This window comes from Merops nubicus, unplaced genomic scaffold, assembly GCF_000691845.1.
Source record: "Merops nubicus isolate BGI_N331 unplaced genomic scaffold, ASM69184v1 scaffold24879, whole genome shotgun sequence".
NCBI classification, from domain to species: domain Eukaryota; kingdom Metazoa; phylum Chordata; class Aves; order Coraciiformes; family Meropidae; genus Merops; species Merops nubicus.
The window spans coordinates 15,007-42,640 of NW_008629353.1; the positions used below are offsets into that span (position 1 = coordinate 15,007).

The 27,634-nt window shown below is 36.5% G+C and overlaps 1 protein-coding gene across 1 annotated transcript in view; it reads right to left on the bottom strand.

Moving 5' to 3' along the window:
* LOC103779352 (trafficking protein particle complex subunit 10-like) overlaps positions 1 to 27,484 on the bottom strand; it is a gene marked incomplete at its 5' end in the record, with an annotated part of 40,173 nt that extends 12,689 nt beyond the window's left edge. Inside the window, 15 exon segments of the mRNA XM_008946976.1 lie at positions 1 to 331; positions 1,404 to 1,516; positions 3,552 to 3,692; positions 4,886 to 4,977; positions 7,518 to 7,594; positions 8,794 to 8,908; positions 9,837 to 9,983; positions 12,052 to 12,299; positions 13,303 to 13,414; positions 14,520 to 14,715; positions 16,434 to 16,630; positions 17,717 to 17,852; positions 18,540 to 18,621; positions 20,078 to 20,292; positions 27,405 to 27,484. The exon segment at positions 1 to 331 is cut by the window's left edge and continues 13 nt beyond it. Coding sequence (XP_008945224.1) covers positions 1 to 331; positions 1,404 to 1,516; positions 3,552 to 3,692; positions 4,886 to 4,977; positions 7,518 to 7,594; positions 8,794 to 8,908; positions 9,837 to 9,983; positions 12,052 to 12,299; positions 13,303 to 13,414; positions 14,520 to 14,715; positions 16,434 to 16,630; positions 17,717 to 17,852; positions 18,540 to 18,621; positions 20,078 to 20,292; positions 27,405 to 27,484 — 2,282 coding nt within the window.
* Between the last annotated feature and the right edge of the window lie 150 nt (positions 27,485 to 27,634).

Sequence of the window (27,634 nt, forward strand, 5' to 3'; positions counted from 1 at the left end):
GAAGGACTCCGTTCATACATTTCATACAGCTCCAGTGCTGGCAAGTTGTTTCTTGGCAAAGGAAAGCCTGCAACTTCATTGGGAAAGCTGATAACACCATTGCAAGTCTTGTGCTTAGTGAGCCACTCAGCTGTCTTTCTATAACTGTTTTTTTCAATGCTGAAGTGAACATGGATGGCGATCTGATCCAGTTGGACAGGAATAGGCATTTGGCTGAGCAAAGTCAACTCAATAGACAACTTTCCACCCACATGAACAACAGCATTTGGAGGGTCAAAATGCAGAGTTTTCAACTGCGCAAAGGAGTGCATCGGCAATATAACCTTTTGACCTGGAAACACAAAAACAGGGATTTTACTCTTCTCCAGTGCTGCTGGAGGTGAGAAAATCTTTCCTCTAAAAAATTTAACCTCTAGAATTAAATGGATCAATAACTTTTCATAATCAATCCTTTCACAATAAATCAATACTTTCATATTTTAGTTTTATCTTGCACAGAAATGAGACTTAAAAAGATGCCGAGATTTGCTTTCTAACAGTTACATCCACTACAATTTTATTACTCAGCCTATTAAAGACAACTAAAATAAGAGTTAGGGTCTAAGCAGAAGTTTAACATTTCACTGCTACCTTAAATATTCTAAACCAACACTGTAGCAAAAAGTGACAAGCTTCCCAGAGTGCATAAATTAAGAGCAAGTACAAATTTAAGAATTTAATGATCAGACTGGTGCCTTGAACCACCAGCTTTACCATACAAGGGTTTTTCATTTTCTTTTCTAGATTCCGAAAACCAACACTGAGGCACTACCAAAACTTAATTAAGAAGTAAATCTAAACCAACATATTACTTATGGTACACCCATTCTAAAAATACATTTTATTTCTGCATAATAATGAACAGTCTTCAGATCTGCAGGAAGTACTCTGTATGATTCTGAATTATGATCAATACCCAAGGAAAAAGCATTACTGAAGCAGCAGGAAGAACAAAGAGAAGAGGTAGGCTGGTCAAAGCAATAGGCTGCAAGTGCACAGGATCTATCTAGTATCATAAGTATCAGCACAAAGCTGACACCTGCATGTCAGCAGTGCAGAGACATATAAATTAGGAATTGAAAAAAAACCAACATCAGACAAATTATGAGCTGTCTAAACAGAGAAACAGGTAAGTGAAGGAAAACAAAGACCTTCTTGTATTCAGGGTGAAACTGTTAATTGCCCTTTCATCTTTGACTACTCTTAACAATTGCAGAAGTTTTACAGATGTTCTGGAGGTGTGGAGAAAAGAACTCTGTTGGTTCAGAAGTTATACACAAGCCAATAAAAACAATCAGAAAAAGCCTTCCAATCTACTTCTATATTCATTTTAGAGCAGCTTAAGTTTTAAGAGCCAGACTTACCTTGGTTCTCTGCTTTCTGATTGGCAAAATCTAGAATTTCTTGGCAAAAGTTTTTGCGTTCATCTTCTGTTAAGTGATGATCACCAGCTAATAGGCTGCTCGTTTGAAGATAACTAACTAAGTTAAGGAAACATGAGGTAGAAACCTACAACGTTCTGAAATCTGACTGAAAATGAGACAGTTCAAATACTGCTTTTCTCATCTTTTTATACAAGATCTGCTTTTATCATCACCACACTCATCCATTAGAAAAGAACAATGGAAGATTTACTATCCTCTAAGAATATTGCAAAATCTTTACTTTTTGCAGACCTACTAAAATATGTTCCATTATTAACATGGGCAATCTTCCCCTATCTAAAAGGTCAGTGAGCATAGAAAATTCATTATTTGAAAATAGATAAATGCAGCATGTAAGTTAAAGACCCTGTTGTTGCATTATGCTGCCCAACATTTAGAGTGACATACCTTAAGCGTTTGATTATGTTCCAGTTTACTTGGCTGAGAATCTGCCAGCTGCTACAGCACTGCCTATCATAACTAAGTCATAAGGCTTTCCTCATCCTTCTGAGTGCAGGGGATACATAGACTCATTTAAGTATTTAGTGAAGACTATGATATTACCAGCTACGATTCTTTAAGAGCATTTGAAACACAAAACTTTAACTGCTTAAAAGCAAAATAAGGATTTTCAAAGTAGGCAGACATTTACAATGTCTAAGTTTAGTTTTAAAAGTCAAAAAAAAAAAAACAAGGGAAAAAAAGAGAACAAAACCCAAAATACATCACAAATTTGAATTTACCTGAGCTGATTTTCAGCTACAGCAAGATTCCTGGTACTGTCACTTAGAGACTAAAATATGAGCTTTTTAGGCAAAAAAAAAAAAAAATCCCCCAACAACATTTAAAAAAGCTGGAAGTACCATTCAAAAAAGAGCTGGTTTTCCTTGAAATTGTCACATGAACTGTCCTGCAGTAAGTACTCTGTTCAGCTAAACACTCCAGTTTGGAACGCTTAGAGGAATTCCATGTTTATCTATGGCACCAGTGAAAGCAATATCCTTCCCCCAAAACACACACACACACAAAAAAAATCTGCCATTTTGCTGTAGTACATAATATCATGCATGCAGCACAGTAGTTCAGATTAGAACCGAGTTGCTTAATTTAGCTACCAAATGCAGGCAACAATGTATGTGGCTAAAATGAAAAGCAGAATTTAAATTGTGGTGTTTCTCATGCCATAAAGAATACAATAGAACACCCAAGGCCAGCCAGGAGCCCCCTCCCCCCCCCCCCCCTTATGTTGAAAGTAGTCAACAGTACAGCAACACAGATTTAAAATACAGTTGTAGCAGACAGAGTTGGTGTATGAAAATAACGCAGAGAGTATCAAAATAAAGAATTTATAGCCTGTCAAACATTAGGATTAGACCAAATCATTCTCTTAAAGTATTACTTAGCATTTGTGTGGCAATTACATAGAAGATTTCATTCACACATGGAAAACTGAGCTTTTATACAACTTAAAAGCAACCAACTCCCACTCCTATTCTGAAGCAGAGATCAGAGCCAGAAATAAAAAACTAATAGCAAAAAAAAAATTAAAACCACTGCACTCTACACCAAAGCCATTGGATTTCCATCTTCCAAGCCTCTGTTTTAACTTTTGGGAAAAGTCACAACTAAAAATACCATAAGAGTCTTTGCCAGGAGAGATAGTGGAAAAATGTGGCAGTAGCTAGAAAAAGAAAGGCCAGAAATTAAGATTCTTAATACAGGAAGACACTAGAATGCCATATTTACCAAATGAAAAAAAGGGTATTAAAAAAACCTCTACAGTAGCTATTGAACTGGCAACAAACTTCACACTATCTGCATTGCGCCACTGTCTAGAGCCTAGATGTATTTAAAACAGAGAGCAGCAACCATATACACAAGGTTTTAAGTGAACCAGATGTTAAAAAAATTTAAAACTAAAAAATAAATAACCCAACTCTCCCCAACGAACAGCAACAATGGAAACAAGAAGTAGCTTACCTTTCTAACGTTTGGCAATATCCACTGTTAAATAAAAGCTAGAGATATGTCAGAAAAATAATATTTTTTCCCATCTTGATTTTTCTGGCTCTACCTTTTAGAGGATACTTTTCTACTTGCCCAAGGTGTTTCTGACATTCAGCTAACTGTTTCCTTGTATGTGTGACGAGCAATGCCCAGCCTTCAGCAAGGTAAGTTTTCAGTGCTCCTTGAAGATAGACTTCTGCCTTCTGTGGACCTTTCTTCCTCCTTTAAAAACAAAGGGATGAGTAGAGGGTGATGTAAGAAACTTTGCAGCCTCGAAAACTCTTCACCAATTTTCAAAAAGTGGTGATGGGAGAGGAACATTACATATGAATGCAGGACAAGATGCAGTGGACCATTATGCTCTTTATTTTGCTGGTAAAAAGATCAACATATTGGCCTACCTTTAATGTGATTCATTTAAGCAAGCAGAACTGTAATTATTGTAAATATACCAGGTCAATGAAAGGCTTCACATATGGATCTCTACCAAATCAGAGCAAGTGAAGTGAAGCTACCTCCCACAAATGTGACAAAAGCCAGCTGAAGCTTCTGACAGTTAACTAAAGGTAGGCTTAGTCAACAATTTTAAAGCAGGAAAATTCTTCAATGAAAATATAATTTTATCACTACGCAGCAGTTGCATGGTAGTCTTTAAACCTAACATTATTCCCTCAGGTGAAAATTTGAGTTAATTTAAGAAAGTCTGGTGTAGCTAGAAGACCATACTGCTTTAGCAAACATAGGTGAGAAGCATGCCCAAACATGTTTGCCCAAAAAAAACTTAGGACTCTCAAATTCTTCTAAATAAGGAAAAATGAAACAAAAGACCCATGCAGAAGGTTCCTTTAGTAGACAGCAAGGATAAACACAAAAAATATATTTGGAAATTAGGAGAAAAAGTCACTGTAACTTTCACAGTGGGGCAAACATATTTTGCAATCATATCCTCAAATACAAAACTGATTACTTTTCCTCAAAGATCATGCTCTCTAGCTTTTCCTAGGTATATATAGACACATGTATGTAGTTAAGATAACTATAAACTTTGAAACAAGTCAGAAGCCACATTACAAAGCAGGCTATAGTAAATACAAAGTTACCTCGTTCTTCCCCCCTGCCCCGTTGCCCTTTTCTCCCTAGGAGAAGAAAGGATTAAGCTAAAGAACATAGGACAGTTAAAGGCAAGAGTACTAAATCATCAGTTTAGAATTAGGGTTTGATATAAAGAGATTAATGGTGTTGATGGTTTGGGTTGTTTCTTTTTTTACTGAAATACAGCCTGAAACTTAATTTTTTTAAAAGCATTTTAAAAAAATGCTTTTAGAATTCCTTTTTAAATACATCATGTTGTCCTCAAGGATTATATTCAAACTTTCAAAGCTAATGCATTTAAGACATTTTAAACATTCATTTACATATAAAACTCTGCCAAGTCCTTTCCCACAAGCTTAGCTGAGCGAATTCTTCCAATATTTGTGTACATTTCAATGGTGGCATGGGACAGATCCTGTTCAAAAGAAAAGAAAATTTTATAAGCTTCATATGCTTTTTCACCCAAACTCATAGCCAGTAACTAAGCCACTACAACAAAATGGCAAGAATTAATCACTTTTTAGATTTCCCCTTGCCCCTAGAGCACACAATATGGAGAAGTTTATAACAAGTCATCTTCAGTTTTTCTAGTTTATCATTATCCTATATCTGTGTTGACAGATACCAATTTTTTCCAATAGCAGATGGAAAAAAGCCTATTGAAAATTAGATAAGGCAACAAAAACCCACCAAAACAGTAGATGAGATACAGTTTCAAGCAATTCTTTAAAAAAAAAAGGAGGATTCAAGTGTAAACACCTATTTTTCACTGACTGTATTACATTCGATTATCATTCCAAGATACACCACAGCATAACATATTTAGAACACTATTAGAAAATGTCCTAGAGACTCACAACTAACACATCAAAACAAATTGTTTACATACAGAATGTGGTACATGATTCTTTCATTAAAGCCACACAGAATCTCATTAAGTATATGAAAGTCTGCAGTATGTAAACATACAATGAAATGCAAAATGCTAAGTTACAATCAGAATAAGTATTTTCTCAAGAGTGCCTTAAAGGAATTTTGCTTGAAGCTATTCAATCCCAAATTCAAGTTTCTCAGTCACCTTTAAGCTTAATTTCCAACGCAGCCCCACCACCCTCGTGCCACCTTCCTCACCCTGGCTCCGCTTGTAATAATAGCGACAAATCTTTCTCACAACATCAGCAGTTACAGCACACACTGCATATCATCAGCAAACTTTTTTTCTCAAATATATAACAATCTCTGGCCAGATAATAAAAGCATTTCAGATCATATTTACAAACCCACAGCCTCCTCTGATTGTCAGCAACCTTCCAGAGAAACTCATTCTCTTTCACTTAGTGTATTAAGAACTAGTCTAACCTTCAAAACAAATTGCTTAAGAGCTTCCAACTGCCTAAATATTTTGCCAAGTATCTTTCAGAAAACATCTGTTCCTATGGGGCAGTAAAATTACCTAAAATGAGCTCCTAAATTTAGCCTTTCTTAGGCCCTTTTTGATGTTTCTCATGAAGAGTCTAGAAAAATCACCACTTTCCCCAAGAACTCACAACAACATACTACAATAAACTGAGTGATCACTCCTTAACAGATCAGTGTAATAAGAGAGGTCTTACCAGCTGCACATACAAGTGAAAAGCTATGTTCCCCTCAAATTAAGGTAAGGTACAAGGCACTGTGCTTTTAAAAGAGTTGACAGTCTTAGAAAAGATTCTGAAGTTGCTTCATGAGACTAGCCACTGAATGAGAACAAAGTCTTTTCTGGTAATGCAAGCTAATTACTTCTGGCTTTCAACATGTCTGAAAAGCTGCATTTTATCTATCAGACTTCCAGGTTTCATCTGAAGATATCAGGTTTCGTACCACATAGAAAATCATCTTCTATAGTATATCTGATATCTGAATTCCTGTTATGTAAAAGTGCAGTCCGAAATACAAACAGGAATGGCAATTCTTCCATTGGCAAACCCTGCAGATCCCACTTAGTTTCTTAAATTTAGGAAGATACTGCTGAATTTAGCAGAGAACTTCAGGTGCAAGCTAGAACTGAATATCTAAGAGCAGCTGGCAATTTTTAAGATTTTAGTTTTGGTCCAGCTATCCAACTAGTCTTATAAAAGATATAAAGTGTAAAAATGAAATCTGGTATCTTCAGACAAAATCTTTTGAGATATTTTCTTTCAAAAAAAACTTTGTAAAAATAAGTACCACCTAGTTTTCAGATATAAAAAAAAAAAAAAATTGCTCATTTTCCCTCCAACTTTTCCCCAGAAAACTTTAACAGCAGTACTGCAAATATGAAATTTCAGAGGAAAATTATTTAAGGAATAAAACCAACTGAACCCTCAAAAACCACACAGCCCCTTGTAACTGTCAGGGGTTTTTGTTTTATTTAACAATCTTTAATTAAAGAAACAGAACATCATTACAATGGCTCCTCAATAAGGGAGCTGTCAGGAAATAAACATGCATATTAAAGCCAATGAGAATTCTAATGTTTCAGTCTATGCCAGCTCCAACCCCATGATCCACAGATGTCCCACAGTTTATATAAAAAATTCAACAGTATAGCTCAAACCATGTAACACCCATTGCAAGATGCAAGTCTAAACCCTTCAAGAGGAAGCTGAATTCACACATTCCGAATTTAGGATAGCAGATATGACAGCCATGATATCGGCTTCTTTAATAGCCAAGTATACATACTTACAGATAACCTCCAACTCATAAATGTAAATATTAAAGTTAATCCAAATACTTCAAACTTGGTGCCCATAGAGGGTTCCAGTTGTAAAACAAATCAGCCTTGTTGTGTTCACTGAGGAAGCAAGAGCCTTTGATGCCAGAATGCAGACTTACATTCTCTATGTTGTCTTTTTGGGTTTGAAAATTCTGGCCCTATTCAACCTATAATGTGAACATGCAAAACTAACATAAATAATCAAACCTCATACTTACTAAGTAGTGTTTTTCAAAAGCTTCTACAGATGATAAGGCCTCTTTAAGTTTCTTATAAGGGCTCTGTGATGCATTGGCTTTTGGAGAAAGCAGAACAAGAGGTGTCAGTTACAAATATATTCGTATTTTAATAACACACGCACCCCCCTTTCTGCTTTTTCCTTCAGCAGAAAGTGAAGAGAAAACATAAAACTAATTTTATGGTGTGAAACTTCACTAACAATGAGACAGATTATGAGTTTCTTCCCCAAGGTCTAACATAAGATCGAGAAAGGCTGTTTCACAACTCTCTGTGTGTGCATGCACACGTAAGTGATGTTCAGGGTAGCAGGGTTAAGGCAAGTAGCAATACAATAACTGTGCTAACTTCTCCACACAGTATTTAATTACATTTATTCAACCTAGAAACACACACCATTGCAATTAAATGCCATATTGTGCCAACATTAATATTCTCACAACTCCCCCAGTGCTGAATTTTCAAATCAGCATGACAGAAGTATACTGTGATTCAAAAGACGTTTTACTATTTTAAACAATGTAATTCAAAGGAAAAGGGTTAGCAAGACCCAAGTTCTTTTCTCAACTAGCCTGCTCAATTTACAAGTCTTTGCCAGATCAAATGTGTCAATATTTCTAGAAGAAAAAAGCTGGTTTAAAGAAATACAACAGGCACCATAATACTGAATTAAGAATCATATATCATCACACCTGCAAGAGTAAGTGAAGCATCAGCCTGCCAGCTAATGCTTCAAAGATATTAAGTGTTCCAGCATATTTAATATCTGAAAGCATCTAGCCTTTAGAAACATCTTTGTGAGTAATAAAAACCACAAGGAGTAAATAAATCTGATTGTTCAGCCCCTGAAAAAAATATCACTTCAGTTCAAATAACATCACTTCGTAGCTCCAGTTACAGGTTATCTATTTGCATCAGATCAAGGATGCTCCATTCTTTTTTCAATAACAATTTTTAATACTTGTCTGAAAGTATTAAGAACTTTATTCAGAACCAGTCCTGTTCAAGACTATCTAAATATTGATAAATGAAGCATTAATGGAAAACCTTATATTTGCAACAGTAACAAGATGTGTTGATAATTTAAAGTACTAGACACACATTACAAGAACTTTTAAGAGATAACGGAATCCTATCAGTGTTTATATATACATAGGGATACTTGGAAATTATTATTACTGATGTATACATACATATTACTTATGTATTTAAGACAATGTCAGTTATTAGAAAGAATGTGTACATTCCTGGTAATACCTGTTTCAGGGCGTTCTGCTCCCAACCCTGCTAATAGATCGACAGTTCTGTTAAGGTCTTCAGAATTGGGTCCCTTCTCTGACACAAGTCCACACAGATAACCCAGAGATTTTAACTATAAGAGAAACCAGATGCTTGTTTTCAACAGGCTACAAAATCAGTATAAAACTCCTTTTATTTATTACATTATTCCTACAGTACAAGACATTTCCACCGCTGTCATATTGTACTGCTTATAGGATCTGTATTAAAGTTGCTTCATGGGAAGAAAGTAGAGAAGCTTTCAAAACTACCTGTTATTCCCAGAATAGAAATTATTAAGAATTAAATTGCATATAAGTTACTGACTCAGGTAACACTGGAACACATGCATATACACACACCCCCCTACAGGCATAACAACTAAGATCAGAATGAATTGTTCTGGTTTTCTGTATAAACACAGACAGAGCCTGAGATGTTTGCCAGTTACTACAAAAGAATTTCCAGTAACCTTGTCTGTATTTTTGAAAACTACATAATCAAGAAATGCAGGCAGCCTCCACTAAGCTAGTTAGACAAACTTGCAAATTCACCTAAGGTATTGTATTCCGCTGAAAACCTTCTTGAAGGGATGACTAGCATAGCTAATGATGTTAAAACAGTGTCACACTGTTTAAAATCCCTTCTAGACAGCAGCTGGTATGCTTAATACACAGAGGTCAGCAGAGGAGACTGTCTTAAAGAAGTTCAGCTCTGTTGGTCATTTGGGTAATTAACTTAGAATAACTCAACTACCAAGGTAAGCATGCAAAAGAAAAAAGGTCTCAGCTTGTCATATTACTCTACATCAGATAAAATGAGGATGGCCATTATCTTTGGGTTTGTTTTTTTAAGGGGGGGGTGTGGGGAGGGTGAGGGAGGAAGGAACAGACGAGGTATTACCCTAGTTATTATGAACCCCATATTAAATTCCACAATAAAAAGTGCAGAATCCCTTCCACAGAAACAAATGGTCTATTTCAAAATTGTATTATCACATCTGCAACACATAATTTGCTCACCTTCTCAGTGGCGTAGCTCCATAAACCAACTGTATGGGAAACATTTGCATCTATTTGAGCCCTATCACAGCAGCCTTCTATTCTTTGTAAGACTTCCAAACAACTCAAAAATACCCAACAATCCAAAGCTCCGGGAGGAACAGAGACCTAAAGATGAACAGATAAAATTAACTGGGAAATAAACATTAGAAAATACTTCAGCAAAATACTTTTCTTGATGCAATACAGTAAAGCCTCTTGGAAGAGCTTATTCTAAGAATACACAAGAAAAAACAGGACAATCCTTACTACCTCCAGAATAACTTAAATATGTTAGTTCATGAAACAAGGAATGCTAAGTTGCTAAGCAACTAAACAGTGATTATATTAACTAGATTTTATATATTCACCGAGATGAAAGATAAGGAAAAGAGGACTAATAGGTACTAGTACTTGGAAAATTCCAAAAATTTAGAAACTAAGCCTATGGAAAGCTCAGTTAGGAAAATGTCTGAAAATATACTACTACTTTTCTAAGAAGACATCAGATCTAACTGAGACTGAAATTAGAAGAACACTAAGAAGTAGATTTAAAAACTGGGAAAAAAAAAAAAAAATTAGTCTACACTTCTTTCCTAACAGTAAGTTTGTTAAGCAAAGGATGAGACATCTATCATGGACAACTAATTAAAGAACGGAGATAACAAACCAAGCAAACAACCCTCCACCCCTTAAATCAAAACACAAAGGAAAAAACCTAAAAGATCAAGGAGAGATTATAAGTCAGGACATGACAGAGAAAGACAAGGGTTTGATGCTAGAGTATTTCAAGAATCAAGATAAAGATTAGCATAACAAAAGATCTGGACTATAATCATCATAATAGTGTCCCAAAATCTTGTTCATACACAATGCAAAAATATTCATTTTAGAAAGACTATGAAAGCCTTGAAGCCCATAATAAACCAGGTAATTGACTAAGGGGATAGGAAAGTTCAACATGTAAGCACAATGCATTTGGATTTGAAAGGATTTTCAGGAAAATAAAGATCACAACAACAGAGTAGTTTAGATATCCACTATGTGTTCAGTGGCATCAAGCCATATTAAGAGATTTGCCTGTATTAAGAAAAAGGATAACAGAGTAACTGCACAGTATGCACAAATAAGCATCACTGACTCACAGCCTGAATACCTGCATTTAGTCTGGATCACCACATCAAGACAGAAATAGCAAAAATAAGAGATAGTGAAGAGAAGAGCCTCAAACACTGAGGACAGAGGACCTGCTTGGGTCCCTGGTACCTTGGTATCGCAGTATCAGAAAGGCAAAAGTTAGCAGCTACTGTTACAACGGCACAAACAAAATTACCATAGGACCAGATATCCACAGGGTTAAGGACATGGATGTGTCACAAGGTGAAACCCAGAAATACTCTTGTGCACACTATGCTGTTCTTAAAGATGTATTTCAATTCATAGAGGTCTGAGGTCATATGTGGAGGATGATCAGTGTACAACATTGCTGATAAAGCCTCTTTAGAGGATTAAAAAACACCTGCAGAAACTGAAGTATGGAGGGAGGAGGGGTAAAGCCTGGAGGCATGCAACATGACAAAAAGCTAGGAGTGCTGTCACTTGTTTCTCTCTCTTCTGTCATTGGATGAGAACTCCAGAGACATGTAACACAGCAGAGCATTCCTGGGCACCCAGGTTCACAAAGTAAGAACCACAAAAAGTGATCAAAGCAGCATCCAACTTGCCTGGTAGGGAGAAGCATTACTGTAGATACTGTTTCTAGGTCAAAATTGCTTTTTGTTACAGGCTACTAGGCAGCATATGAGCATGTTAACCACTCTGTCGTATTTTCTTTAATACAACACTCTTACAGATTTAAATGATGGGAACTATAGTTCAAGGGACTAGTAATAAATCCAGGAAAGAAGCAGACAAATTACCTACCAGCTTAAGAATTCAACTTTCCAGATGAAGACTAGAATATTTTAACTAAATACAGGTTTGGTGTTCAGATGTGACATCTCCAAATTTCTTTCCAAAGACATGTCATGATGCAACATTCAAGAATAGCACTGTTAGAATATGTTATTACAGCAACATTTGGATAACTCACAGCCAGTGTTTACTGCATTCTGGTCACCAGCATCTAGACTTCAAAAATCTTAGATCATCATTTAATAAACCCATTCACATAAGGGAATATATTACACTGACTCACTTCTAATAGCTTGAGTTCTTGCACACAGTTGTGAAGAAGCTCCAATGCTCGCTGGGAAACCTCCCATGGCCTCTGCAGGAAGATTAATAACGTGCACTGGCGAGAAAACAGGTAACTACGCAAGTCCAGCAGAGTAGCTTCTTGATTCTGAATTAGCTCTCTCTTCTCCATGTCTATCGGTTTTCGGAGAATTAAACCATTCCAGCTTCTCACTGGCTGGCAAAAAAACGTCAGCCAGTTTGCACCATCTAAGTAAATAAAGTTAATATCCAAGAATCAACCACTGCTTTCTATCAAAGCCTCTTCTTCCTCCCTCCAGAGGTTGTGAGTTGGCTTGCTATTTCTAAATTTTATCACATGGAGAAATGATTTGCTGACTTAACTTAAAAAATGAAACAAAAAAAAACCAGCAGAAACCCCATAAGCATTTTGTCTTAATTGCATATTTATTATTATGATAGTGGCAATCAGTTGTAACATATATCTTGGCAATTCAGCCTACCTGAAGTTCAAAATAAATAAGCTTTATCTACTTAAATATTTACTAGTCATTGTGGATAGATGTGTCCCTGCTTTCAGGTATAGATCAATCAGGAAAAATATATTTCGCTGCAATTACGCCTGCACTGTATTTTTACCAGATTCATAACACATACCTGATTAAACCTGTTATACAACAACACATGCTTTAGCTTATTAAAACAGTTTAAAGTTATTTGATACTTCTTGTACGGTAATTTTTCTTGATGAGAAACTTAAATCCTCTGTAGTGCAGAATAAGCACACATTTCTATTCAGTTTTGCAGGGATCACCAAACATCTCATTTGCCATCTGAAGCAAAACTGAACGTATTTCTCCAGGAAGCTCTTTATTGAATAACTTGGCCGTGAGCTGCGAAAACAGTAACTGTATCTCAGCCAGATCCATATTTAGGTAATTACAGAGTTTCAGGGCTCTGTTTGTAACCATCACTGAACAAGAGCAAAAGGAATGTTTTCATTAAAAATTGCTCCTAAGCCTCAGAGACGAAAAACACAACTTATATTATACATCAGGCTACAACTGATGTATGCTTGAATTTGCATACAGCACAGAACAAGAGCACAAACTACCTAGTGCATCTTCACTGCACTGGACCTTCTTTTTCTCCCATGTACACATATGGTACCCAAAGCACTAGGTTATTTAGAAAAAGCATAGTGAAGAAATTAATACACTTAACATTTATTTACCATTTTAAAGACACTTACCACCAGCCCCAAAATTGACCACATATTGAGAAAACAAGGCATCCAGTTCATCATACTGCACTAGCGCATCCTCAAATTGCTGCAGCATCTCGAAGACGAAGGCCAGCTCTTCCTTTTGACACACAGGCAATATAAATAGCACATTACTGATATTAGTTGTGTCTGCTATTACAGATAGCCCTCATCCATGCATAGAGCTGTGGGAACTACTTTTTCAACTTTCTTCCCCTTCCAGTATTTGTGCATACAGGAAAACCTGCCACTGTAGCATCTGCATCATCTCGTGCTAACACAGGGATGTTCACAGAAGAAGATTAAGTCATACAGCTGTGCCAGTGAACTCTGTTCTGCTAGATCCTGATTGACCTCAAGATAATGTACATTATTGTTATGAACCTCAAGATAATGTCCATTATCACTACTGAAAGTTTGACTTAAAATAAAAAAGTTGAACGCTGATCTCTCATTATAATAATAATTTTCTCCCATTTGCACTGTGAAGTCACCAAGTGGAGTATCAATAAAGGTTCAGTTGAAGAGAACCAAAGTGATAAGCAGAAAGTCTAATAATTAGATATGTCATACGCAAAAAGTAGCACATAAAGTCAAAGGAAGCAAGAAGATGAGGTAGAGGTGGTGTGGAGAATAGCCCTGTACATGGACCAGAAAACTCCAAAGGAATCAAGATCTTTAATTTTATTGAACAAGAATTTCTTGCTTTTCTCTATACCAGCTAAGACAAAGACATATTTAGAAATATTAAGAAATTGAATTATCTACATGGATGACTCCAAAATAGACACTTTTCTAAAAAACATCCCCATACATACTGATAATAATCTAAAGAAAGCATAGCAACATTCATATTAAACACCAATGACAGTTTTGACTGGTTTTGCACTGGCACAGTAATTGGACATTTACCCAAAATTCAAGACACTTTCTAGATGCAATGTTTGCTTCAGCTGAGGTTCATAAAACTTTGAGAAGCTTGAAAGATTCTGCTTCTGTCATAGCGTTGTATTACAATGTAACACAAACCTGCTACAAACAAGGTATAAAAATGCTGCTTTTATACCAGTCTTCATATTTCCTGACAACCCTCAAAGGAGGGGAACATTAAAAGTACCAGAAAGGCAACCAGAACAAAATTTACTACAATGCCATTATTAAAACTAAGATTTAAGTACTTCCTAAACATAAAAAGAGACTCTTACCTGAACCATGAAATACTCGCAGAAGCTCCACCCTGGCTCAGTCCTTTTCTCTCTCAAGGTTCTCATGTCATCTTCAAACTTGCCTAAGTTTTTGGTAAAAGACATGAGAAGCAATGTCCTGAGTTTGGTCAGGAAGGCATTCCAAGATTCCTGAGAACGGGAAGAGTCTTTCAAAGGGTCAGAAAGTACCACACATCTGTAAACAGATCGATACAAATTATTTTCGAGGTGGTAAACATAAAATTCACATACAAATGCTCTGTTGAATACTGTGCATACCTGACAGATTCAGAGTGGGGAAAAAAAAATGTAGTTGTCCATTAAGTACTAACCTGAGGTAAAGAAACAAGGTTGAGCATTATGTTTGTTTGTGGGCAGGTGTGTTGCGTTTTGGGGTTTTTTGTTTGTTTGGGTTTTGGTGGCTTTTAAAAAAACTTTTCCATATACATTTAAGTCTGTGATAGAGTTTAAGAGAAGAGTTAAGCGCTTTCCACAAAATTAGTACTATGAAGCTCTACTATTTTTGGAGCAAATAATGGATACATTATTCCAATTACTTAAAGACAAGTAATGTTATAGTTATCCAAGGAAAAAACAGTCTGCTTATCAATACAAATCAGCAGAACGGTAATTACAGTTATTTCTGGCAAGAAATACAAGATTATGCAAGATACAAATCAAGATCCATTAGATCACATTATGGTCAGCCTTTCCTAAGTCACTTAAAATAATCCTCCATGATATATTCTTACGGTATCTCAATTTGTTTTTACACATCCTATGTGCTGAAACTTCCACTGCTTTTCTCAGAAAATACATAAATAAGCAGATCCCATTAATTCACAGATAAATCAGTCCTTCTTTAGAGCATATTATTTCCTCAGCTTTTCTGTCAGTTTAGTAACATTCAAAAACCTATTGATCTCCCTAAAGGCAGAAAAATCTCCCATCTGAAAAAAACACCATTTCTGTTTAGAAAACTCATCTTACCCTGTGGCAATATGATTAAACCAAGCCAATCAATCAGTTAGAAGCCACAAGCCAACTGAATTGAGTTGTTCAAACTGTTTGCCCAAATAACCCTGTAATATACTAAACACTGTCTAGGTACCAAGAAAGTGCTGCCAATGGACGGTGTGTTATAATGTGCTGACCTGCCAGTCACTGTCAGGTCACACTGAAGTACAAGGAGTGCTTCCATCTGCTCTTTTCACCTACAAATATTTATCCTGTCACTCATTTTTAGGAGGAAAATCTCCTGTATAAAGTTAACCTCCAAGGTAAAAAGAAAAAAACTGTAATATATAATAGATGCAGTGCAATGTTTTGAAATAACGAAGACAGTATCTGGAAAAGTTTGTTTCAAATTAAGATGTGTATTTTGTTGACTTTAATGAAAGCAGAAACAGTCCCATATATTTGTTATTATTTTCCCTAGAATAAAAGCATCTGAGGAAACTGGCTTTAAGTCAATTGTTTCACAGGAGAAAGGTGATTAAGTGAAAGACAAAGTACAAATGTAAAAAATATGCCCTATTGACATCATATTCCACTCTCACCTTACTCCCACTACCCGTAATTCTGGACACATTTTTGCAAGCACCTAAGCAAACAAAAACCCCTGAAGTTCTAAAAACTGATTATTATCACACTGTTCCCCTTAAACCTCTCTTAGCCAGGAGGAAATACTAGGAAGTTTTTTGAAAAGCATTTCAAAGCCACCACAAATCCAGGAAGAATTGAAAATAAGCTTCTCTCTTTGTGTCAGTTTCGTTCAAGGCATAGGTCTTATGGTACCATCAGAATGCTGGACACTCAAGGAAAGGTGAGAAAACAACCTGTTACATTGTTGAGTTTTTAAATCAGCACCACCAGTCAAAAGCTGAAAACATCTGCAAGTGAAAGAATGCTTACCTGTCACTTTGTTTGTTACAGAAGTCATTTCTTATTTTATCTACTATAGAGGTTCGGGGAAGGATATTTGTTTTGTTCTTTTTCTTGGCATCACTCTCAACTACCACAATTAGCCAGTCCACCGAGCTGTGAGCTTTGAGAACATTCTGCCACTTGGTGATGTCATCCTTGACTGTAGTTTTGTAGACTTCCGTGTCCTAGGATGAGAAGTGGTGAGTCAAACAGACATTCTGAACAATTTTAAAAGGCAAATTTTCTTCCAACGGAAGACAAATAGAAAGACTTAACAGAGTTAGTGACATTAAGTTCACTTCCTGAAATAAATCTAATGAGGCAAAGTACAGTAAGGCTTTGGTCTTTGAATTGGATTTATTTCTAGTGTTTTCGTTAACAGGAAATATATCTTTGGATTGAGTATACTATCATTCTTTAGATTACTGAAATTGAGGGTTTTAAACATAGTTTAAAAATCTTATTTTACACATTCTTGAATTTTGCAACAAAAACATGTTTGAAATTACAAAGTTGAACTGTTTTGTCATCACATAGTAACAGAAGTGTGATATTTGTGCCTTCCAACACTGCTCAAATCTTAATCTGTTTAAAAGCTTTTTCATAAAAAAAAAAATCCCACAGAAGTATTGTTTGGCACTTTTTTGGCTTCTGGGCTGGTTTTAAACAGATCAGTTCAGACAATGCTTAAGGCTGTTCTGGATTGGTCACAGATCAGATGTCACCTTTGTCCAACTGGGTAATTAATTTGTAACAGAGGCCATCCAAAAAGCAGTGAACTGTATATAAACATAATTAAGACATCCCAAATATTGCCCAGTTTAGATTGCTGGCATGTACTTGTAACAGCTGACACATACAGAAAATGAACTAAAGAAAAAAAAATCTTAACATTTAACCTTGTGAATAGATCACAACTGCAATACTCTGGCTATGTTTCTGTATTGTGAAGCAAGTGTTCTGTGCTACTGTAGTAACACTTTTAGGTCCTGAGTTTTTTTCATCCCAAAGTACTGAAGAAAGGTCATTCAAAAGCCTGTTCTGTTAGTGTCAAGCAACATTACAAAGAAATAATGTCAAACTTATGGCAAAAAGTTCTCGAACTGACTAAGTTTTGTTTCCAATAATATTGGATATGCATACTTACAATTGGTCAACTAAGCACGAAAAGCAAATGAAAACTACCAGACAGCACAAGCAGAAATTCAAAACAATTTAATTTTTAAATCCCAGTACTCAGTAGTTTTTCGTGATGTTTTCCTAATACTTACACAACATTCTGTCCAATAAATATGAAGAAAGGGAAAAGTCAAAAGGGCCTTATTCCCCTCTTTGGGTAGTAGCTCCTCTTTAAACTGAACGAAGTTAGATTCTAGATGAATCATCTTTGGAGCACGGCCATAAGACCTACAAAGTTTAAAAACTGAAATTAATGGTCAAGATATACACAGCAGAATAGAAAACTGAACATGTATTTTGGGGAAGCGGAATAAACTGAAATACTCTAGTACTAGAAACTTACAAACTATATTTACCACAGTTTGTGTAAAGTTAACTAAAATTTGTTAACTGTTCAAAAGAGACAGATTCTCCTTTTTGCAAGAACAAAATTCTTGAAAAGATTTTCTGGTTCTCAAGGACCTCTAAAAGTAGAAAATTCCAAATCAGAAAACTCAAAAAATGTGGTTTTTTTCTGTGAGAACACTGTGTGCCATACCAAACTTTTTGCAGGAAATTCCATGTAATTCTCCATAAGTTCTATCTACATTCTCATTAAGAAAATATCTTGCTTGCAGAACATGGCTGCCAAAGCATATCAAAGCACACACCAAGACAAACCCACAAACCACAAAACCAAAAAGTGAAACACGGCATTACTATCACTTTTCTTTAGGTGAAGTTCAACATGGCTGGCTGGAAATTATTGTCCTGAACAACATTTACCTTGATTATCTAAGTTCTCTTTTCCTCAAGTCAGTTGCTATACTCAGGTCAATTTATGGTAAAGTCTTCTCAGAGCACAACAAAAAACACACTTGCCCAAGTCTAAAAAACACACTGAAGTAGCATTAGAGAATAAAATGTTAAGTTTACCTCCTCCATTCCATGGGTTCTCTAGGAAGCTGCTGAGAAAGTGTAGGATATAAGGAAGTAAATAAGTTCTGATCTCCAGCACCTAAAGAGAGAAAGGCATTAATCTATTACCATGTGCAAACTACGGAAAATAGATTAATAACCTATACTATTAATGGTTTGTTGTTTCAATAAAAAGATATATTTTTGACTGTCGTGTGGAAACTGGATCCTAGCACTGAACTAGACTTTTTTTTAATCACATGCTCTCATAACTCAATACAACACTTTAACAAGGCACATAACATATACACTGTTACAACTTCCGATTATGATTCTCCACATAGTTGAAAAATGTATTATCAGTAGCCTACAAATATTAATTCTTAAATTCTGTTCCTCTGTGTTCAAAGAAGACATGACAAAGACAAGACAGGCTTAAAGTAAATTCTTCTAACTTCTGATGGGGTTTTTTTGCATCTCTGAGCAAACAGATGCTAAACTCTGGAACAAGGTACTTTGTCACACGTGTTTGAATCTGAACTGACCAGTCAACCACACTAGCCAATGCATAATCTCAGTCATTCATGATACTTACACAGAAGACATGGCATTTGATGTCTGGCAAACAGACACATCCAAATGAGAAGGGAGTAAGGTAAAAAATATATTTGTCACTGCATTTGATCATGGTTCTAAAGTCTTATTTCATGTGCACTCTCTAAATCTGGGATCTCCCTTCCCTGTACTTCTTCCTTACTGTCACATCTTTGCCTGGCTGCATTTTCCTCTACCAGATACTGTAACTCAATTCTAAAAAATTCTTTATTTCCTCTCATAGAGGCTCAACTCTTGCCCCTCCTCCCCCAAACCTGCCCTTAGCCAGGATCTCTTGAGCTACATTTTCAAATTAAGATTTTAACAGGCCTATAGGTAATTCTGCTATCTCCTGGTAGATCTCCACTTGTTTCCTCTTGACAATCATTTGCCATTGTACAGCCCATCCTGAATAGAAAGATCTTCTCACCTTCCTATGGAACAGGGAGCTATGGTTAGAGAAGGACACAACATCTTTCTTCTCTCTCCCGCCCCTCAGTCCCACCTCCTGGCACACAGCCAGACGTTACCTCCACAGCAGCTTAGCACACACTACCTAGGAAACTCTTTTCCAGCCCATTCACCTTTTCCCAGTTTTGTCATATATATTATTTTGATTACTGGCCACTAGCATAATTCCATCACCATACCAAAAAAAAAAAAAAAAAATTAACATGTTAAAAGTCTCATTAAATGCCAGAACAAGCAAACCAGCTCTTCTGATGTCTGACCACAACAGCTGCTATTCAGTGATACAACCTCCTAGAACAGCTAAACAAAAACCCCACTCCACTATTAGTGCTTTAGCCTTAAGTCTCCAGAAAGCACTTCATTCTTGACTCTTCACCTTCATCCTGTTATGACTGAATTAAGTGTACCATACCAACTCTTATTTAAGACCATAAACAAATAGCTAAAATGAATACTGAAACAAGTTAGCCATATTGTTAATGCTGTCTTACACCAAGTTACAGCATCTCTATGAGCTCGGTCATGGAGAAGTCTATTGATCTGCAGTGCATTAGTGTCTACAGAAAGCAAAACATGGCTTAGTGATTTAGCAACAGCATGATGACCACCATCAAACTGATAGCCCATAAAGCTTGGAGCCTGACCGAAAAAACGAACCACGTATTTCACCTCTGGAGACTTACAAAGTGTTCTTTCTGTACTGTATCTAAAAATCCAGTGTATGCCAAAAAAGAAGTTTCAGAACTCAACATCTTGAGTAAAGAGCTACTCCAGAATACAGAGGAACTACTAAATGATAATGTTTAAGCACCATGCTGTTCCAGACAACCACATCACACTATCAGCTTAAAAAAGATATATTCATTTTTAAGCCAGTCAGTTTTTCCTCCTGCATTGGTTTTGAGGGCATATAAAACACAAGTAAGAATGCGTTTTATGATCAAGGCAAGACTATTCTCTACAACTAGAGGAAAAGGAAGAACAGACCCACAACACAAAAATACATTGACTATCTAGCTAGCAGACCAAACGTTGCTACCGCATATTAAAAGTTCCCAAAGGGCTACATTTCAAGTTCTCTCAACTAGACCCTGCATCTACTGTAATCAGAATGTTTGAGCTGCTCAAGTCAAGAACACTAAAGTTATCACCAAGCAACACTAGCACAGCACTGACACAGGACAAACATCAAGACTGGTCAGTAGTAAGGACTTGCAAGATGCACATTAAATTGTTAACAACTTGCTACTGGACTGTGGGGAGGGGAACACCTCCCAGCAAGTAGACAAGTAAGAACACAACCTTCACTAAAAAAAAAAGTCATGAAAGATCACTCTAGTTTTAGACTGGTGTTGTACAAGATTCCAGTGACTCAGAGACCTTAACCAGGGTAGAATCATAGAATGGTGTGGGTTGGAAAGGACCCTAAAGATTATTCCATTTCAAACCCCCTGCCATGGGCAGGGAAAACTCCCACTAGACCAGGTTGCTCAAAGCCCCATCCAGCCTGGCCTTGAACACTTCCAGGGAGGGGGAATTCACAGCTTCTCTGGGCAACCTGTTCCAGAAGTCTCATTCTCTTCTGTATATATGCCTCTGAAGCATTAGTAATTGTTGCGTTCATCATTTACTTGGCAAAGTATATAATAAAAAATAAAATAAAATAAAACGGGGGGGGGGAGGAGGGAAGTGGAAAAAAAGAAAAAAAGAAACCAAACCACATCAGCACAGCAATTTTTGCTTGTATCTGACTGAATTCTATGAATTTTGAAACATTCCAAAAAAACACCAATAACCCTGAAACTCAAACTTAGAACAATCCCCAAAAGTCTGAGAATTGCTTCAAGGATTTTGTTGTGGGCTTTTTGTCAGTTGTTTTTTGTTGTGGGGTTTATTTTGTTTTGGTTTGGGTTTTTTTGAGGGGCAATGGTGGTTGTCTTTGTTTTGGTTGGGGCTTTTTGGTGGTGGTGATTGTTTTGGGGACTTATTTTGTGGTTTATTGAAAACATAACAAGACTAATGCGGCCAGATACCTAAGCACAACTGTATCACAACAAATTAATTTCAGTGGATGGATCTCAATACTAAGCCCTCGCTCAGTGGAGAAAAGCCACTCTGAGCCAAAGTGTAAAGGATTGTCAGATACAGCTGAAAAGGAGAAAGAAGGATATGTATATATGGGAAAGAAAAGTAATTCTGGAATCCTATCATAACTAAAACTAAGTAAGCTTTTAAAGAAGAGTTTTCTTTTACAATCAACAGAATTAAGTAAGACCTAAATATCCAATAAAAATAACTATGGAGTAACAACAAAGAGTCACCCCTTACCACCTAAGACACAATAAGAAGTGCGTATCTTCTGTTTTATTATAGTAAGTTTGCCTAAATTATTCTTTATAAAATAATTGTATTAATTTTTTATAATAGTCAAATTTTTATATATTTTGTACTATTTTAAAATATATTCTACAGCTTCTCTAGCTTGTATTATAAACATAAATAAAATATTAAAAGAAAACAATTAAAAATAGGTATTATTTATTTTTTAGAACAGGAAAGAAATGCTAAGCCATAGCCTCTGGAGCACAGATCTCAGCTTTTATACCACATATGTCTGAATTAATCTGCTCCCTATCTGGATGTTAACACACACAACCCTCATATAGAGAAAAAACAATAATTCTTTAAGTGATGCCCCCTCAAGTAGAGTGTGTTTCTGTACGTGAAGTGTTAAGACTCACCCTAACAAAGTAATAGAAAGCAGTAATGTTCAAATGATACACATTAAAAAGAACCATTTCTGGAGAAAGGGAAGAAAGGAGAAAACACGTTTCCTTTCTTTCCACATTAGAGTTCAGAAAGTATGTTCTTTGCCACTTATCTAAACACTTCACCAACAAATGAAGACAAACAGGTATCTGTCCAGAAATCCAAGGCAAATAAAGCAGCAGAACCTTAAAAGGATTTTATGATATGCCTAAATCAAATACCAAATCAGACAGCGTAAGTTAAAAGCATTTCTGTGACTTTCAAAGACTTGACGTCCACCAAACTGACATCCAAAATACTAAGGTGGGCAGGTCAGGCATAAGAGGAAGAAAACTTACTCAAATTTCTCATGAAGACATCTGTAAAAATTCATTACATAAACCAAGCAAAGAATGTCTGTATCATTTGTTCAAGGACAGGCTCTATTTCTATGTTGCAGCCCATAACCACAAACCTAATCCTGGGGAAAAATTCTGAGATTTACGTTAGCCAAGAAATTAAATGGGCATGTAATACTAAAACACTCCTTGTTTAGGTTACAGCATAATGAAACATGAACAAGTCTTAGATTCTGCAATGACAAAAGCTTATAAGTACCCGAATACCTCACAATTAATTGTTTTCCTTTAGAGGAAATTATTCCAACCCAGTAACTACACAGGCAATGTAAAACCAAAACTCCTGAGGTCAGGTGACTTAAGTAGACAAATATTTTCCTTTGATACCAATTGCAAATGCAGTCAGCTGAGACTAAAGGCTTCAAATACCTTTAAAAGAGCTCAGTACCAAGAATACACTTTGGTGTGGTTTTGTTTAGTTTTTATCCCCAGATATCAGTCCCAGCTAACCTTTCTGATCCCACTTACTTTCCCACTGGTAAAAAGTTCTGCTGTGACTCTTTTTTCATAATTCATTAACCTATTATAAGCGGATCCACCTGAAGTTTTGGAAGGCTGGTAGGTTTTTTTTTTTTGCATATGTTTCTTTTAAAGATCCTCCTAACTCTCAATCCAGATTCATGTTCAAAAGAGGTTTAAAAACTGAAACATGGAGCAGCTTAATTGCTCAATAAAAACCTTACCTGATTCACTAGTAGCCTGTAGAAGAAAATTCCTCTAGTAAAACTTTACATCTTTACTTACTGCTGCACGACTAAATCTATAAAACATACTGCATCTTCTCATGATGTATATAATCAGATAGTTAAGTACGGAATAATACTGGATCCACTACACGAGATGATGACTTAAAATGCAGACAGGAGTGCTGTTTGAGAACAGGGAAAATGCATTTACAGGTTACAGTTGTCTAAAGAGTCTGACTAGCAGCAAACCACTCTAATCACTTGGGCTACTTGCCACTTCTTGTTGGCATATTTTTTATTACACCTACCTGCTGCTAACAGCAGAACCTTTGAATCGAGCTCTTCCAGTCCCAGAACAATATTCTTAACTGCAGGCATTTATTTCCACTCCAAGAAGATATAAAATTATTGCCACCTCCTCTTTAATTTTATTAACCTTTTCCATTTATTCTGCTCTTGTAGGTATTTCCAAACATTTTCCATTCTTAGGCCTACAATGATTTTGCTGATGTTTTCGCTCTTGCTGTATGACAGCACATTCTGAACATGGACCAGATGAAAGTGATGCATCCCATTCTCTCCAAAGATTATATATAAAGTGCATTGTACCAAGAGAGAGTTTGACAGTGAGAACAAATATGCACGCACACAATATATAAACAGGTACTACAAGCTGATAAGGATTCTTCAAAAACTGCATGAAGATAATTGCAAAAGGACAGCTTGGTAGGAAAGCTCTGAAAAACCTATTAATTCTTTCATTTAGCAGGATTGTCTTCAGACTTCAGCCTCCTCTTCATATGGATAGACAGAGCTAATAATTTAAGTGCAAACCAGCTACATAAGGAGAAGCTCTTTCATCAGAATGCTTGGTTGATATGTATGTGTAAGAAAATTATACTGAAATTCCAAAGACCTTCTCAAATTAAAGTTTGTAACAGACTCATGAGAAGGAAGCGACAGGGTTTAGGTTTCCTAGGAAACTAACGTGCATTGTTTTAAAGACTATGTAAAGTCAAGATTGCAAAGAAACTACCCAAGTTCAAGATGTCTGAGGCAAATGCTCAACTTGACTCTTGAAATAAAAAACTATTAATGATGCTGAAAATAGTATTTCTACAGTAGTGAGAAAGCTAGAAGCTGACTCAAAATGCTTTCCAAGCATACAAGGCCTGGCTGTTGGAATGAAGATAAACTGTTACAGAACACGAATTGGGAGTTTGCAAGGTAAGGTGCCAGAGGCAAGCCTAACCACAGCTGGGCAGCAAAACTCCCCAGGGGGTTTACAATCCAGTCAAACAACAGTATAAAAACATGATTCAAACTAATTTGAAAAGGAGTCATCATGGCACTCGGTCATAACTGACAAGAATGATTTAATACTAAACAGGATACTGCCATCTTGAGAAAAGGGAAATAACTCTTGAAGGGACAGTATCTTTCTGTTTCTTCTTCCACACTTACAAACTATGGTTGTCTGTCTGCCAAGAGAAAATGTATTTAGAAGTTTTTGGTTAGACAGTTTGCCTAGCTGAGTTGTATTAATCTAGGCTCTCTGTTAAAACTATGAGGTTTTTGCCAGTAATACAAATACCATAAGTACAAGGCTAATGCATCTACACACAAATTCTGATGAATTAGTACTGGCATGAAAAGAATAATCAGAAAAAACTGCACTTGCAGTTGACATCAAGCATACAAGCCATGTGGAAGCCGTCATTTTTGTTCCATAGGCTGAGGCCTGTACATACATAGAGTGCTGAGTTCAGGACTGTACCAATATAGCAAATAACTCCTGTTACCATACAGACTAACTCACAGACTTGAAAGCACAACTCTCTTCACCAAAGCAGCATTCCTTTCAGAGTAACGTCAAATTTACCTCAAGTAGATATAACGGTTTGTTTACAAAATATCTGTTATACACGGTGTTGAAAGTAAGCTTCATTCCAAGTAAAACTCTCAGTTCAGTTCTCCCTTAAAAAGCCTAAGTGTTAACAGAAGTATTTCATTATACAAATGTTTACCTGACAGAGATTAATCTAAATCTTGTAGCAAGAGGAAATACTTATGTTCTGAGACACAACCTCACTTAACCTTCACTCTTCCTTCATGTAACCAAAAACTAGGCGCCCCCTTGCAGGTCTGTTTTCCCTTCATGTGCACCTGCTAGGTGGGGCAGTTATCCTGGGCACCTCCAACTGCCTGAAATCGGAACCACAAAACAAAAGACAAACTGTATTTGTTGAACAGCTTCTAATATTGTGGCTTTGAGTGTGTTTTCCAACAAACCAATAACAAGCCAACCATTCTCTTCCTGGAAGATCAAGCTTTGCTTCCTCATAAATCACCAGCAATTACAATGCTTAGAAGAGCTTTCCTCCAAGTAACTAATTTTTGATGAATGCATTTGTTTGAAATGCTGCAGTCCGTCTTTAAGTATTCTACTTCTCTGGGCAGAAAAAAGCTGGATACTAAACCAGCTGAAGCAAAAAGAATTCCTTATTGAAAACAAAGGGTTTTGTTTAAAAATGGTATTAAGTCACCATTACTACATGCACCAGAAAGATCACCTCTGAGCACTTTTGCTCAATTAGCCTTATTTTCTGAATTAGGTTGTCTCAGCTCAAGCCATTCTAGTCCATACCAGTAAAGATACTACTCTCATGCTTGTTCACAGCCCTAGAAATTATTCCATTAGTCCAGGAACTAAGCACAGAAATGATACATAACGTTCACCTCTTATTTCATTTGTAAGTATACTGCTACCATACTATATGATAAGTCCAAAACATTTTACAATCATAAAGTACGCTCACTCACTATACGAAAATAATATTATTTTCAATATCAGATAATTGGGCTTGATTGTAATCCGATGAAATTTAATGTCCTGTAATTTTGAAAATGTTCCTGCACAAAGAGGCCAGAGTAATTTTCTGTACTTACCAACAAAAAAACCAAGCCTGAGGTCAAACTGCATGTACTTCAACAGACTGAGAGATACTGAGACCTACTGAAATCATAAAGGAACAGTAAGGACTGACACGCACCAATCACACACACAAAGTCTCTCCAACTCTGAACACAAGCTAAAGCCAGCAAACGTGAAGCCAATCCACAACAGCCTGAACAGTGGCGTAACACCAACAAGGAAGGCAACTATATCCTTCAGATGTTTCTGAAGTGTACATTTTTCTGACTTGAAACCTGAAGTGAAAGGGATTTCAAAAATCTTGGAGTAGGTGAGTACAGGAGATTCCATGCAGATACCACTGACTTCAGTTTACACACTGCATCAAAAAAAAAAGTTTAAGGAAAAAGCACACTTCTAAGAAACTCTGAAAAAAAATACATGCACACAGAGAGTTCCATAGTTAAATAGTTCCGAGTTCACAGTTGGACATTTTTCCTAAATGTGAATACCTAGTCTAAGACCTTAATCATCAATAGATGCTTACTTTGTAACAAGACAACACACACACACCTGGGACAGAGTTTCTATTTCACGTTCACATAAAGTATTCCCAATGTTTTACTGATAAACTCTAAACATATTGGTAATGTCATCAATAGAGATGCTTTTGACTAAGAATGAACAGCCACTGCTTACCTTTTGTTAGGAAAAAAAAAAGCAGAATTCTCTACACTGATCTCATTCACCTTTTGTATTAAGAACATTACAAATGTATGTCACATGCTTGTTTTAAGTGAACTTTGTGTGCAGCCCTCTATCGCTGCAGGAGCACAGGAGCTCACATTTTACATCAGGACCAGCATGCACAAGTCCCAGCTGACTGCCTCTGACACCTGAAGGAACCAATTCATGGCTAGAACCACGCGATCCGGTTTGTTAAATAAACTGTCTCGGAGATAAAACTAAAGCACAGCAGCTGGAGATTAAATTATAATGTCAGTGGGAATCCATCAATGGGAATCTCTCCTCACCACAGATGATATCTTACCTCTCCCTACTTCTCTTACCCCGAGCAAAACCACACAAAGCTCGCTGGTAAGAAGTTCGGGCTTTAAGACCCCAAAGAACCTGTAAGCATGGCATTCACGTTTTTGTTATTTGTTATAAACTGAGACATAGAGAAACAACCCTAAGTTCGTCCACTGACACCCAAACGGAGGGAAATGAGTAAGAGGCAAAACCCACCCCCAGAGCCCTCGGCAGGCGCCGTGCCCCCCA